This window comes from Vanacampus margaritifer, chromosome 3 (genome assembly GCF_051991255.1).
Source record: "Vanacampus margaritifer isolate UIUO_Vmar chromosome 3, RoL_Vmar_1.0, whole genome shotgun sequence".
Classification (NCBI taxonomy): Eukaryota; Metazoa; Chordata; class Actinopteri; order Syngnathiformes; family Syngnathidae; genus Vanacampus; species Vanacampus margaritifer.
The window spans coordinates 6,343,040-6,355,698 of record NC_135434.1 but is presented as its reverse complement, the minus strand read 5'-3'; the positions used below and the strand labels follow the sequence as shown (position 1 = coordinate 6,355,698).

Genomic DNA, 12,659 nt, shown 5'->3' with positions numbered 1-12,659 from the left:
AAAAGAGGTAGCATGGGAAAAAAATGTGAGTTCGCAAAAACACGAGTGGGACAAAAACACCCACTGCTTGTCCTTAGAGAGTAAATTGAGGTAATAATGTGTTAGCAGTAGCGCACAGGAGGATTCAGTTACTGGCCACAACATTCAGGAAAGATGTAAGATAGAACATGCTGTTTTTGTGTGAAAGAGGTTTACATTTAACAACGGTTATTTGGGTGGTTTTAGTTTTATCGTACAAGCCCATTTCCAAAGAAGTTGGGACGTTGTGTTAAAATGATTGGGAAACCATGTTCAACCTATATTTAATATATAATATAATACAAAGACAATATTTTTAATGTTCAAACTGCTAAACTTTGTTTAGTTTTTTGTTGTTGCAAATAATCATTAACTTATCAACATTTGGTAAACGTTTAGGAATTGAGGACACTAATTGTCGAAGCTTTGTAGGTGGAATTATTTCCTATTCTTGCCTTGATGTGCAGCTTCAGCTGTTCAACAGTCCAGCGGTGTCTCCATTGTTGCCACATAATGTGCCACACAATTTCAATGAAAGACAGGTCTGGACTGCAGGCAGGCCAGTCTAGTATCCTCTTTTACTACGAAGCCAAGCTGTTGTAGTGTTATTGTGCAGGATGCGATTTGACCAAGATATGACCAAGATAATATTTGGAAAGGCTCATCAAGTTGCAATATCTAAGAATAAGGCTTTTTTTAAAAGACTTAACTAGAATTTCCACTTTGGGTGGTTGCAAGTGAAAACTTTCACCATATTCAACTATTGGTCCCCCAGTCACCTCTAATAGTAGAATAATATTGGGATATTATACATTTCCTGAATTGTTACAGTCCTGTGAATGCTCCTCACAATGTTCAAATAAAATAACAGTTTAGGCGTTAATTGTTTCTTTGTTAATTGTAAATAATTCTTGACACTTTGAAGAGTCCGTGCGACCTCAACATTTGTTAGACAGGTGTAAAAATTCTTCTTCCCCCTTTAAAATGCTACCAAACAAGCCTGTCTAAAAGATGGGTAAGGATCTGAAAATGGGCTTTAATTATACTATGCACCAGCACCAATAATCCAATTTGTCAAATAAACAGATTAAATTCATGTGCTGATAAAAATGGCAACGCTACCATTTAGGATGGGTTATCATATCAAAAAATCATCTATAGACATGTGCCTTTAAAAAAAAAAAATTACAAGGTTTTGCCACCTTGAGTGGTACTGATAAGTGAAATTTTGGACTTTGGCCCATAGACTAATCGGCACTAACAGAGCCCCATATCCTCACAGATGCTGGCTTTTGAACTTTGCGTCCATAACAGTATGGATGGTTCTTTTCCTCTTTGGCCCGGAGGACACAACGTCCACTATGTGAAATGTGGACTCGTCAGACCACAGAACACTTTTCCACATTGCATCAGTGCATCTTGCCTAGAATTTTGAGCGAAGGATGCCGGCGCACTAAAAGTGATTTGTACGTGTCTTCGGCATGTCCTGCCTGTGTGTGTGTGTGTGTGTGTGTGTGTGTGTGTGTGTGTGTGTGTGTGTGTGTCAAGGTCCTCACGCATGTGCAGTCCTCCAGCCCTGACAAATGCCCCCATCATTTTCCTAGCCTTCTCATACAGATGGATGTCCCGCTACCGTCCATCAAACCTTCTCTTTCGCACACACTTCCTGTCATTGTTCTCTCCCTAACTCTCCCCACTTTGTAATTATAAAAAGGTAGAAATAGTGCAGCCTGTCAGCCAATCATTGGCTACTTGACATTGAGGATGGCAAAGGAAGCGGGGGTCCGTCCTGTCCATACACCTCCTCATTCTTTCGCCTGCCGTCCCCAGCGGTGGTGTTGTCTGGGACGGTGGCTGTGCATCCGTGTCAGCACCTGCGCTGTGTATCCTTTCCTGTCCATCACTGTGCAGGTGAAGCAGATGATTGGATTCAGTCAGTGGGGTGATTAATGAGGGCCCCTCCGGATTTGGGACAGCCTATCAATCATGTCATTAGGGCCAATGTGCCCTGAAAGAGGCAGACCTCCGCCAAGGAATAACTGCATTCATCTTCATCTGTGTATGCATCCCGTCAGCCTAGCCAGGGTCACCATGATGGAGAACAATAATCTTCTCCTCTACAAATTACTTTGCAAAGACAAGGTGGGTGTCTACATGAGGGGGCGGGGTTTAAGATGGTAAAGGAAAGCGGGCAACGGGTTGGGAGGGCATATGTTTTTTGAAAGACGGTTTAAACGATTGTGTTTGTGTGTGAGTGCACCCACATGAGGTGTTAGTGAGTGAAGTTATTTGGGGGGGGGGGGGGGGGCAAGGGGTGTCTGCCACACACACAGGATGTCTCTTATTCGGCGGACACTGTATTGGGAGTGTTTACAAGCCGGGCATCACTTCCCTGTGAAGGTTAGTTTAATGAATAGTAATGATCTTACTGAATGCCTCAGACAGGCGATACATAATCACTCTTCCTTTTCGCCCCCCCAATACACACACATACACACACTGCCCCCGTTTCCTTTCTTTGCCACCGCCCTCAAAAACACCCATCCTATTCCCTCGTCTTGTCACTAAAATCCCTATTTCCGATTAATGTTCATTATCTTGTCCCTGTTATGTTTATTTTATTTTGTTTTTAATCATAGGTGTCAGCTTGTTTTTGTATTCACATGACTTGGTTGTGGTGAAGATATCATAAGTCAGGGTGCAGTCTTCTTGTCATCATGTCCCACAAAATCAGTGACTGAAAAACACTGATCTTCACTTAGATGCGTTACCTTAAAACAGCGGTCACCAATATGGTGCCCCCCCAAAAAATAAAAAAATCTTCACACCCCTGCTCAAATTCTAGGTTCTTGTGGTATTAAAAAGTTATACTGTACACCCCCAAAAAAAATTAAAAACTTTTCTCCACCGTTAATTGACCTAAAACCTCGACAATTCGAATGATGAAAAAAAAAAACATCTTTTGTAGAGGGGAAGTCATAAAAACATCCAAGTTGCACAAGTGTGCATAACTGGGAATGTGGATGTATTCAAAATAACCAATCACTTTCAAACAAAGTAAAATATACAAGTCATCGCACACAACCGTCACCATTTAAGTGCCTCTTATTAACCCAAATCAAGTTCAGGTGTTCTAGTAGGTGTTTCCTGACATCTGTAATGCTTTTCTGCAGGTTCCATGCTAACACTGACTGCTCTCTGGAAATGTTCATGATTCCCTCCACCTTGACTAAAATCATCGACATGGGCATTGTATTCACATAGATGAATATCAATATTTATTATAAATAACATTATTAAAGGTAATTTGAGCAAGTATAATATATGCAAATATTTCATGTGTGTATTAAATTGCTAGCCCTTTGTATTAGTCAGCACCCATAAAGTAGCTCTCACTTTCAAAAAAATTATTGACCCCTGCCTAACACTTGTCCGAATTTGTATGTTGAAAAAAATGATTAGAACCACACAGTTCACCTTAAATTTCAAATAATTGAGCTATTTCGTTAGCTTTATTGAGTTTTTTGTGCTGCCACCACTAAAGCCTACTAATCATGACAAAGAGGAAAAGTGTGACCACATATTAGCACTCAAAATTGAAGTTATCGGAGCATAGCACTAGTGTAGCGGTGCAACTCTGTCCTATCTGATAAAATATGACAGGGTCACATCACATCTACAATTAGAAGAGATGTTTGATTGTTGCATCATAACAGTCTGAGTACACATACAGTAAGCTTTTGATTGACTCATTAGTAACGTGTAACTTGGAGATCCTGGACATTATGTTAAATTCAAATCCAATTATTTTCAATTTAAATAAAACAGGTCGTCCAGCATCCCAGAACAGATAGCGGTCAACCTTGAAGGTGAATTTCCTGAAAGTCAAATATGTCTTTTGCATGGCCTCTCCCATTGACTATCAGGCCTCAACCACAATTTTAGTTGTAATACATCAGACATATAATGTCTAGTGGAAAATAATCCATTCAACCAAATGATATGAATAAAATGCTACCCTGCGTGAATATTCAACATTTCCCAGCCGAGTGATTGATTACACTGTCTGGCATGCATGAACACGTTCACATTAGAGAACGCTAACGCCATTTTGACCTTGACCTCTGTTTAAACACCTCCAGTTGACCCCTCACCTGTTTATGCAGAGTTTGCGGGCCTTTTGCAGCTGCATGTTCATCCACTTTGGTCTTTTTTCCTCCAGAGCTTGCAGCACCTTGTGCACTGTGGGTTTGGGTACACCCTGTCGTATGTGAAAAACACAAAGATTTACATGTGGTTCAATTTCCACTGAGGTCAGGTTTAACTGAACAAGATCGTAAAATAAATTGGCTATTCCATTAATATATTTTTGTCTCCATTATGCTCTTATCCTAATCACCAAACATACCCCATATGGCCTCATACAATAAACAGGGATGTGATTTGACCAAAGTGAAATTATCTGAAAATTTAGCCGGGGGTCTGGGGGCCGCTGGCACCCAGCTAGGTCCAGGGCAGTGCCCAGTGGGGGGGGGGGGTTCATGAACAAATAATTATATTATGACCAAATGAAAAGTAACTCATATTAGAGCATACCACAAATGTCTTTGTTATAGCAGAAGATGTTATCTGTCGGAGTCATGTGCATACACAATGAACTACTAAAAAAAAATAATAATAAAAAAAGAATTAAAAAAATCGATTTTTTTTGGGGGGGGGGAAGCGGAATTCCACGAATTAGCGGAAAAATCACATCCCTGAATAAATAATCATTAGCTTTACATTATTACAGAGACTACCACTTTCCCTTTAGAATGATCTAGCCCTGAACCACCACAGCAAAATATAGAGTAATGATATACAATCCACTCTGGTGCTCAGAAGAGCCTCATTATGGCTGTTATTCTATTATTCACACCTTTACCTTCTGTTGAATCCCCATCGAAGCCTGCAGACACTCAGCCAACAGGGCAAGTCGATCCTTGGCCTGACAGTTCAAGGCGAGTGCACCGATGTCTTCAAGCGAGTGCGGGTCCCCGAGACTGTGGATCAGGCAGTTAAACAGGGACCAGAGTAACAGGCCCATCGAGCGCAGTTGCCGGGCATATTGAGAAAGGTGTTTCTCTGCCGCTTGGAAGAGATAGCGGACGGGGAGGGGCAAGGACGCTACAACCAGCGGCAGGTTGGTGAAAATGAAGGACATGGCTTGAATGGCGAGGGACGTGACAGCTGCAGGAAAGATTCATATGCATGTTGTTAATTAGAAATGAATGCTACTTATAAATGCAGAAACTTATAAATAAAATCAGCACTATTTTATTTGCTTACTCTTCGAAGAAGAGTCTCCCTTCCCACTTTCCCTTCCTCGTGCGTCCACTGGTATGTAGTTCCAGCTTTTGGGCACCTTAGCCAAGACACTTTCTGGAACGACTTTGACCAACGACGCTCCGCTGGGTTCCTCTGTGGCTTGCCATTCTGTCACCATGGTAACCAGGTGTGTCAGAAGGATGTTTGTAGACTTGGTGATTATTAGCCTGATACAGTCGACCGCAACGGGCACTTTCTGAGTTGTTTCTGGAAAAAGAAGAAAATAGATACATTTAAGACAGACAGAGACTGTAATACGTGCACGCTAACAGTTGGATCAAAAATAACCCAATTATGGGTCAAAAATGGACCGATCCTCTATTTGGGTCAATTTGAACCAACTTTGAGTCAAGAAATTGGTCTTTTAGTGTAAAACAACTCATATATATTGGTCAGATCCTATACTTGGGTCAAAAAATTGGGTCATTTTACATAAAACAGCCCAAAAAGTTGGGGCAAATTGACCCTTAAAATGGATCTGTCCATATTTTATCCATAATTGGGTTACTTTTGACCCAACTGTTTTTAGAGTGTGGGATGATGTTGGAGAGTTGGTAAATTTAAAAATGACACATACAGTAGATCTAACTATTAACTCATATAAATAGCTGACTGACACATAACCAAGTAACATATTACGCAGAGGTGGGCGCGTCAATGAATTTGGAGCATTTGTCATTTGTCAATTGTCAACAGTCAGGACACCCTTCCGTCATCATCAATCCGTCAATATTTTTCAACCGAACCGCATTTTTAATCGTCAATCCGTCATACCTCAGTAAAATGACCGTACGACAATGTTTCCGGCATTCGTCAGCAAAATGAGCATTTGTTCGTTGATGGATTGAAGATTACATTGACAGATGGACATTGACGGATAAAATCCCAGTTCCGGCAATGCTCAGACCGTAAATTTAAAAAAAAAAGTTTTCCGTCATTTGTCAATCGTCAACAAAACGAGAGTCTGTCATTGACGGACCTTCCTTCAGTATTGATAGAATGCCCATCTCTGGTATTTTGGGTGGCTTTTTTAAAAAGTGCATTCAATAGACCGATGGTAATGGTATTCTAAGGGGTAAAACAATGAGACCTGATACCCCGCAGCAAGGTGCAACTAGAGTAGCAAGCAGGGTGAGATATCGCTGCAGATTTTGAAAATTTATTACCACTCCAATTTCGACTACTATAACTACAGCTTTTTTTCCTCCCTTGAAATTTTGCACCCCTCAAAATTTGACGCAAGGAGCGAATTCCCCTTTGAACTCATGCCACGCTGGCATTACCTCAAGTATTGCGAGTCCATTGGGACAGTCCACTTCCTTATCATGTCACAACTTTAGTTTTGACATAAATGTCAAATGTAAAGATTAGATTGCTGATATATTCAGCTAAAATGTCTGTAATAAAGCAAGTAATAACCGGTCACATTCAGATGTTTTCAATCAATTTCAGTGGCCCGACGGTGAAAGTCTTAGTACCCTCTCAAGGTGTCGTACAGTACGTCTTCCATTGCTCTGCCCTTTCATATCCGGCTCATATTGATAGCTGCGAAGCTACCGCATGAAGTTGTATGGCGGCCATAAATTTCCCGTAGCAGCCGCTGTAGAAGCAAAGGCTACGGGACAGATAAAGTATGCTGGCAGTATTGGAAGTGCTGTGAAATCTTATGGGACGTCTAACAAATGTGCGACCTCAGACCCACAGAATAAGACTGGAGCGGAACACAAAATGATATAGCTGTTTGACGAGGCAGTGCGCCGAGGCAGGTGAGACCTAGACCTATTTTTCAAAGTCACTTAGTTTTCACACTTTACACCCACTGCTATTGTATTGACTCGTGTATTGATTGGAAACCTCTTGCTACTACATTGTGAGATGTAAGTGGAGAAGTAGTGAAACTTCTCTGTGTAACCTATGAATGTTCCCGCAGTGAATAGCTGAACAGGATCAGCGGGGCTCTCCTGTAACCAAAAAGTGCATTGCAAAGATTTGGCACAATCCAATAATTAAACTAATTAGGCTGAGGGAATAAATGATGGTTGGATGACATTGAGCAAATCTCTCAATCTGGATTTGATTTATTCCCTCTATCAGCCCTCACTTCCTTGCTCTGCCTTCACTGGTAACCACTCAACCAGGCTATAATCAAAATCATCAGTTTTGTATGACAATGTGTGCATTTTGCTTTCTGCACAAGCATATTAAGTCATTTTCTATCCTGACATACTTGAAAAATTAAATGTTTTACATTTGAAATGGTACGGTCAAGTCCAGGCCATCAGTGCCTTTTCATACCCTCTACATAGTAAAGTACAGCTTTAACGGAGCGCACGGAACTACAGCAGGAGCCTTTAGAAATGACATATGGAACCATTCACATGGCGATAATAAAGGCAGGATCTTGTGGAGGAAAGTCATTCATTTTATTCAATGGATGGAAGCTACTTTACCTGCCAAAGTATAGAGATGTTCCCATACATGCAGTCTCTCCAGGTATGGTTGAAAGACTTGAGTTAAGGCCTTGGGGATGTCATTCAGGCAGGTACAAATGTTAAAAAGTGCAATGACGAAGGCATCTCCCGCTTGCCGTTCCTGTGTAGATATTTCAAGGTGGCTCTCCTGGCAAAAGTCTGGAAGAGTCAGCTATTAGTCCAAACAATTGACTTGTAATATAATCACTTTATTATAATATATATATATATATATATATAAGTTTTTGTTTTACTATTAAGACTTGATTCTTTTTAAATTCTTTTACGCAGCAATTCTCCCACAAAAAAATATATTTTTTCCCTTCCTAATTCATAACATATTCCTTATAATTCAATTCCATTCGTCATTTTTACAACAGAAATTCATATGAAACATTTTTATTCTGATGGAATAATTTTTTAACAAATATATATAGTTTTGAAAGAGAAAAAAAATCATATTTTTCAGGATAATTGAGGCCTCAAATTTTGTAAAGGCAAGACTAAGATTTCCCTTTGTAAATATAAAATAATAAAATAATCCTGCATACAATAGGGAGTAGTTCATAGACAATTTAATCATTGCATAGACTAGTGAAAATTACAACACTGAAACGAGGATAAAAGTCACAAACTCAGAACCCAGAGATTGAGTGATTAAAAAAAAAAAATAATTACGCTCATTTCTTTTTCACATTTAAGGAAAAAATATACAGGGGGGGGGTCATTGTAGTGGAACAAAAACATGTATGATATATATTATACAAAACAGCATTTAGATTTTATATTTTCTTTCACAGGGAGAAAAAAAAAACTTTGAAAAATGTCAAGGCTCACTCTGACACGTGTTAACAGAATGGACGAACAAAAGGCATTGTGGATTAGAAAGGGAAGAAAAACTCACATCTGTGTTCAATGGTTGTGAGGGTAAAAAAAAAAAAAAAGAAGAGAAAAGCAGATTTCAAAGCCCCCTGGCTGTGGGATGTACAGCACATGGAGACGGGAAGTGAAAGGGAAGAGGTTTTGACAGGGTGTCCTTGTGGGGGTAGCTGTCTAAGCACAGGGCTGACGGAGGTGTGTGTGTAACTCCTATAGATGTCTATACGTGGTAGTGATATTGTGTACTAAGGGTGTGTGTTAAGTTGACAGGGGTTGCTGAGCAGAGGCCCGTTGCTCCAGAGGTGGCAGACATCCAGTGGTCTGTCAGAAATGACAGCTATTTGAAAAGTGTGTGAAACACTGCAGTCAGGAGTCTCGTGAGATTTTTGTAGGATTTCGCATAAAAAGTAATGCAGCGTAATTAGTTAACACTTTTTGTGTTGTGAAATGATTTTATCCAACCATTAATTCCCATACTGCTTATTAAGGTCACGGGTGAACTGGGGTCTATGGTAGTTGACTAGGTAAATCCTGGATTGGTCACCAACTAATATGGTGTTCTGCAGGGTTCTATTTTGGGGCCCCAACTGTTTTCAATGTATTTACTGCCCCTGAGCTCCATCTTAAGAAAACATGTGATTTCTTTGTCCAGTGTCTCAGGTCAGTGGACCAGACATGACCGGAGGTAACCCAGAACTAAGCGGAGGCTCAGACGGGATCTTTTGAGTTGCCGGTCCCACAATTTGGAACGACTTTCCGCTAAATATTAGGCAAAACACATCTCTATTCTTTGGCTTTTGACTCAGCATGAGACTCAGCATTGTTTCACATTTTTTATAGTGTCTAATGTATTTGGTGTTATTAATTTATTGATACTTGTTTTATTTACTTATTTACTTAATCGCTTACCTACTTCTTGTCTTATGTTTTTATTTATTTGCTTGCCTACTTATGTAATATATATGAATGTATTTATTTTGTGATATTTTGGTTTTGCACACGTATGCAATGTTGGTTATTCTAAAGTGCTTTAGAAATAAAGTTCTGCCTTCACTCCCAATCGTGTGTTTGAAATATGATGACATCCACCACATATATCAGTGGAGCACATAATCTGTCTGCCTGCGCTTACATCAAATCCACCAAAATCGCATTACACCACCTGCGCCCCAACTTAGACCAGCTATTAGTTGGTCTAAGATCAAGTCTACTTTCTGTCACCAAATTGTTACGTGTGCTGGGAGCGTGTAATAGAAAACACCCTTTGGTCCGCCAGAAAACCCAGAAAGGCATCATGCAGTCTTGCCAAATTCCCAAACACGGTAAACTACACTTTCACCCAGCACGATAATGACGATGTGCCAGTTTTTACCCTGAGCGCATGTGTGGCTGTCTACAAAAATTGATCTCCTACAGTCTGTATATGAAAACAATTTATGAGTCTGCATGTTTGGCTTATATTCATTAATGTTATGTTTATAATGTCCTGTAGAGTGATGATGATATACTATAAATTGCAACGTCCCGTGCCTACAGGTCTGTAGTCTCTCAAGAATAGAGCATATGGGTGAGAGGGTACTGTAATGGTGCTTTCTTTGGATGAATTATGAATTATTTTGACCTGTAAAAGATAATTGTTTTGGTCCCGTGCATGGTCTTTAATACTCAGCTCAGGCAGCTAAGAAACAACATCATCACTCAAAATTCAAATGACAATTAATTTCTTTTATGTGATGTCATTCACTTTTTTCTTCTCTTCCACAATCACACATCTAAAACACTCTTAAGTGTTGAACCAAGTCGACCTATAATCAGTCTATTAGGTGGGTTATGCCGCTATCTTGTTCTCTGCCTGTCTGGTAATTGGTCCTCAAGGAGAAAGTGTTCTGGGTATCAGTGATGTGACCGTGACGGTCTGTGGAAACACGATTGAGAACAAAGCAGGTTCTCTGATTATGGCTCAGGAGATAACTTCAGAAAAAAAAGTTGTCACTCCTGCTGGGAGACACTATAATTTATTTATTTATTTTTTAAATTTTCTATTATGTCTCCGTCTCGCTCATTGCAAACTGCAGTAACTGAAAACAAGAGCACTAATGACATTTATGTGGATGTACCGAAGACAATTTATTGTGTTGTATAATCTATGTAAAATCTAATACTCAAACATTATTACCTGTCCCCATACAAGAAAATGAATTAGACATTTAAAGAAACAAAATGAATACGTGTGAAGAAACCAGACAATAAAGAAGCCGGCAGCGTGTGATGACCCAACACTTCGATGACATCTTACGTTGCTTTTTCTTTTCATTTGTCCTCAATTTGTATGCACACACAAAGCAACCCGCAGATGCTTATGGGAGTGTTAAGCTTTCAGTCAAGCTTCTGTCTTCCCACTTCTCGCTTAATTAGGCCGTCACTGCGATAACATGCAAGAGTCAGCGCTTCCTGCCTTGATATACGACGCAGAGCGGAGGCATCCCAGCGCCTCGCAGCCAGACTCTCTGCTCGACCAAGAGAACGGCACAGTGAGAGTTGTTATTAATGAGGTCACTATAATGTGAATTAATGTGCGAGTGCACAACAGTCTTTAAAGGTTAGACTGTTGCCAGTACAGGGGAGAGGAGGAGGAATGCAAAATCTTTAAAGGTCAGCATATGTGCTCTGCTTGGGTCTGTTGAGTGTTTATTACTGCACTCTATTGATTTAGTGGCGCTGGTGACCAAGGTGAAGATGATGATGGCGATAATGGCAAAGATGATAATGATGACCTAATAAAATGAGAGGGAGGTCGTCTAATGTCTGTAAAAGTTAAGAGCTCAGTTCTAAGAGCATTGGGTATCATGCACCAAACAAAAAGTTTTCTCTCTCTCTCTCTCTTTTTTTTTTGAGGGGGGGCACTTAATTAAGATAATACAATTAAAGTGTCTTAATTTTTATCTTCAAAACATAAATAATAATAATAATAATAATTATTATTATTATTATCATTATAAAAAAATAATAAAAATAATAAAAATAATGTCAAGCACCATACAGAAAAATTGAAACATGACTTACAAGAGTTTTCCAGGAGTATGCGAGGCAGGTGACCGTCTCTGTGAAGCAGCGTTCGCAGTAGCAACCTGGGATTGCTTCCTGGGTCAGAGGTCAGCAGCCGGAGCTGACACGCAGAGGCTTCCTGGCCCATAAGGCCGTCTCTGAGAGTGGAGTGATGGGAAAAAACAAAAACCAAACAAAAAACAAGTTGACAGTTTTGCAGTGTCAGGTGAGAGACAACAAAGGAGGGAATATGCTTCACAATCGTGGATGAAACAGAGAGGAATCAAACATGTCTTGAATAGCAGAATGTGGGAAAAGAGAATGGTACAGCGGAACTTGAATTGAAAGTGCCATTATTACCATTTTTCCCCTTGAAAAATACTTCTAAAGTCTGGAAAAACTACTCGAAGAGATCACTGGAGGATTGGAAAATCTGAAATTGGGGTTCAACTGGAATCAATTATCCTTAAATGTGAATATTGTAATAAGATAGGGTTTAACTGGAAATAACATAAAAAGTCCACAACCAGTTCAGGGTGTACCCCACCTACTGCCCGAAGCCACCTGGAAAAGGCTCCAGCGCCCCCCGCGACCCTTGTAAGGACAAGCGGTTAAGATAATGGATGGAGGGATATAAAGTCCAGCAGTACCCCTCTCTCTCCAAGTTTGCAGATCAGTATCAGATTTTTTGTTGTGTTTTTTGTTTTTGTACTTAAGTACAGTAATTGTTTAGAGGACATTTTAAGAGTACTCATACTTGGGCATATTTTTATTTTATTTTTATTTTTTTACTCATTGTTATAACTTTAAAGTTAGGTAACTTGAACAAGGCCATCCTCCTGACTCGGCATCTTCCTATCTATCTGCATTCTGGCACAA

At 39.9% G+C, this 12,659-nt stretch overlaps 1 protein-coding gene across 3 annotated transcripts in view; it reads right to left on the bottom strand.

Annotated features, from left to right (window-relative positions):
* kiaa0825 (KIAA0825 ortholog) overlaps positions 1-12,659 on the bottom strand; it is a 139,978-nt gene that overhangs the window by 88,654 nt on the left and 38,665 nt on the right. For 2 of the 3 annotated variants that reach the window (XM_077561610.1, XM_077561611.1), the window contains exons 15-19: positions 11,799-11,938; positions 7,836-8,015; positions 5,347-5,592; positions 4,943-5,247; positions 4,173-4,279 (exon numbers count right to left, since the gene is read on the bottom strand). In XM_077561610.1, the coding sequence (XP_077417736.1) occupies positions 4,173-4,279; positions 4,943-5,247; positions 5,347-5,592; positions 7,836-8,015; positions 11,799-11,938 (978 nt within the window). Of the gene's footprint in view, positions 1,922-4,172; positions 4,280-4,942; positions 5,248-5,346; positions 5,593-7,835; positions 8,016-11,798; positions 11,939-12,659 lie in introns of all 3 variants that reach the window. The other variant, XM_077561613.1, reaches the window with a different exon arrangement.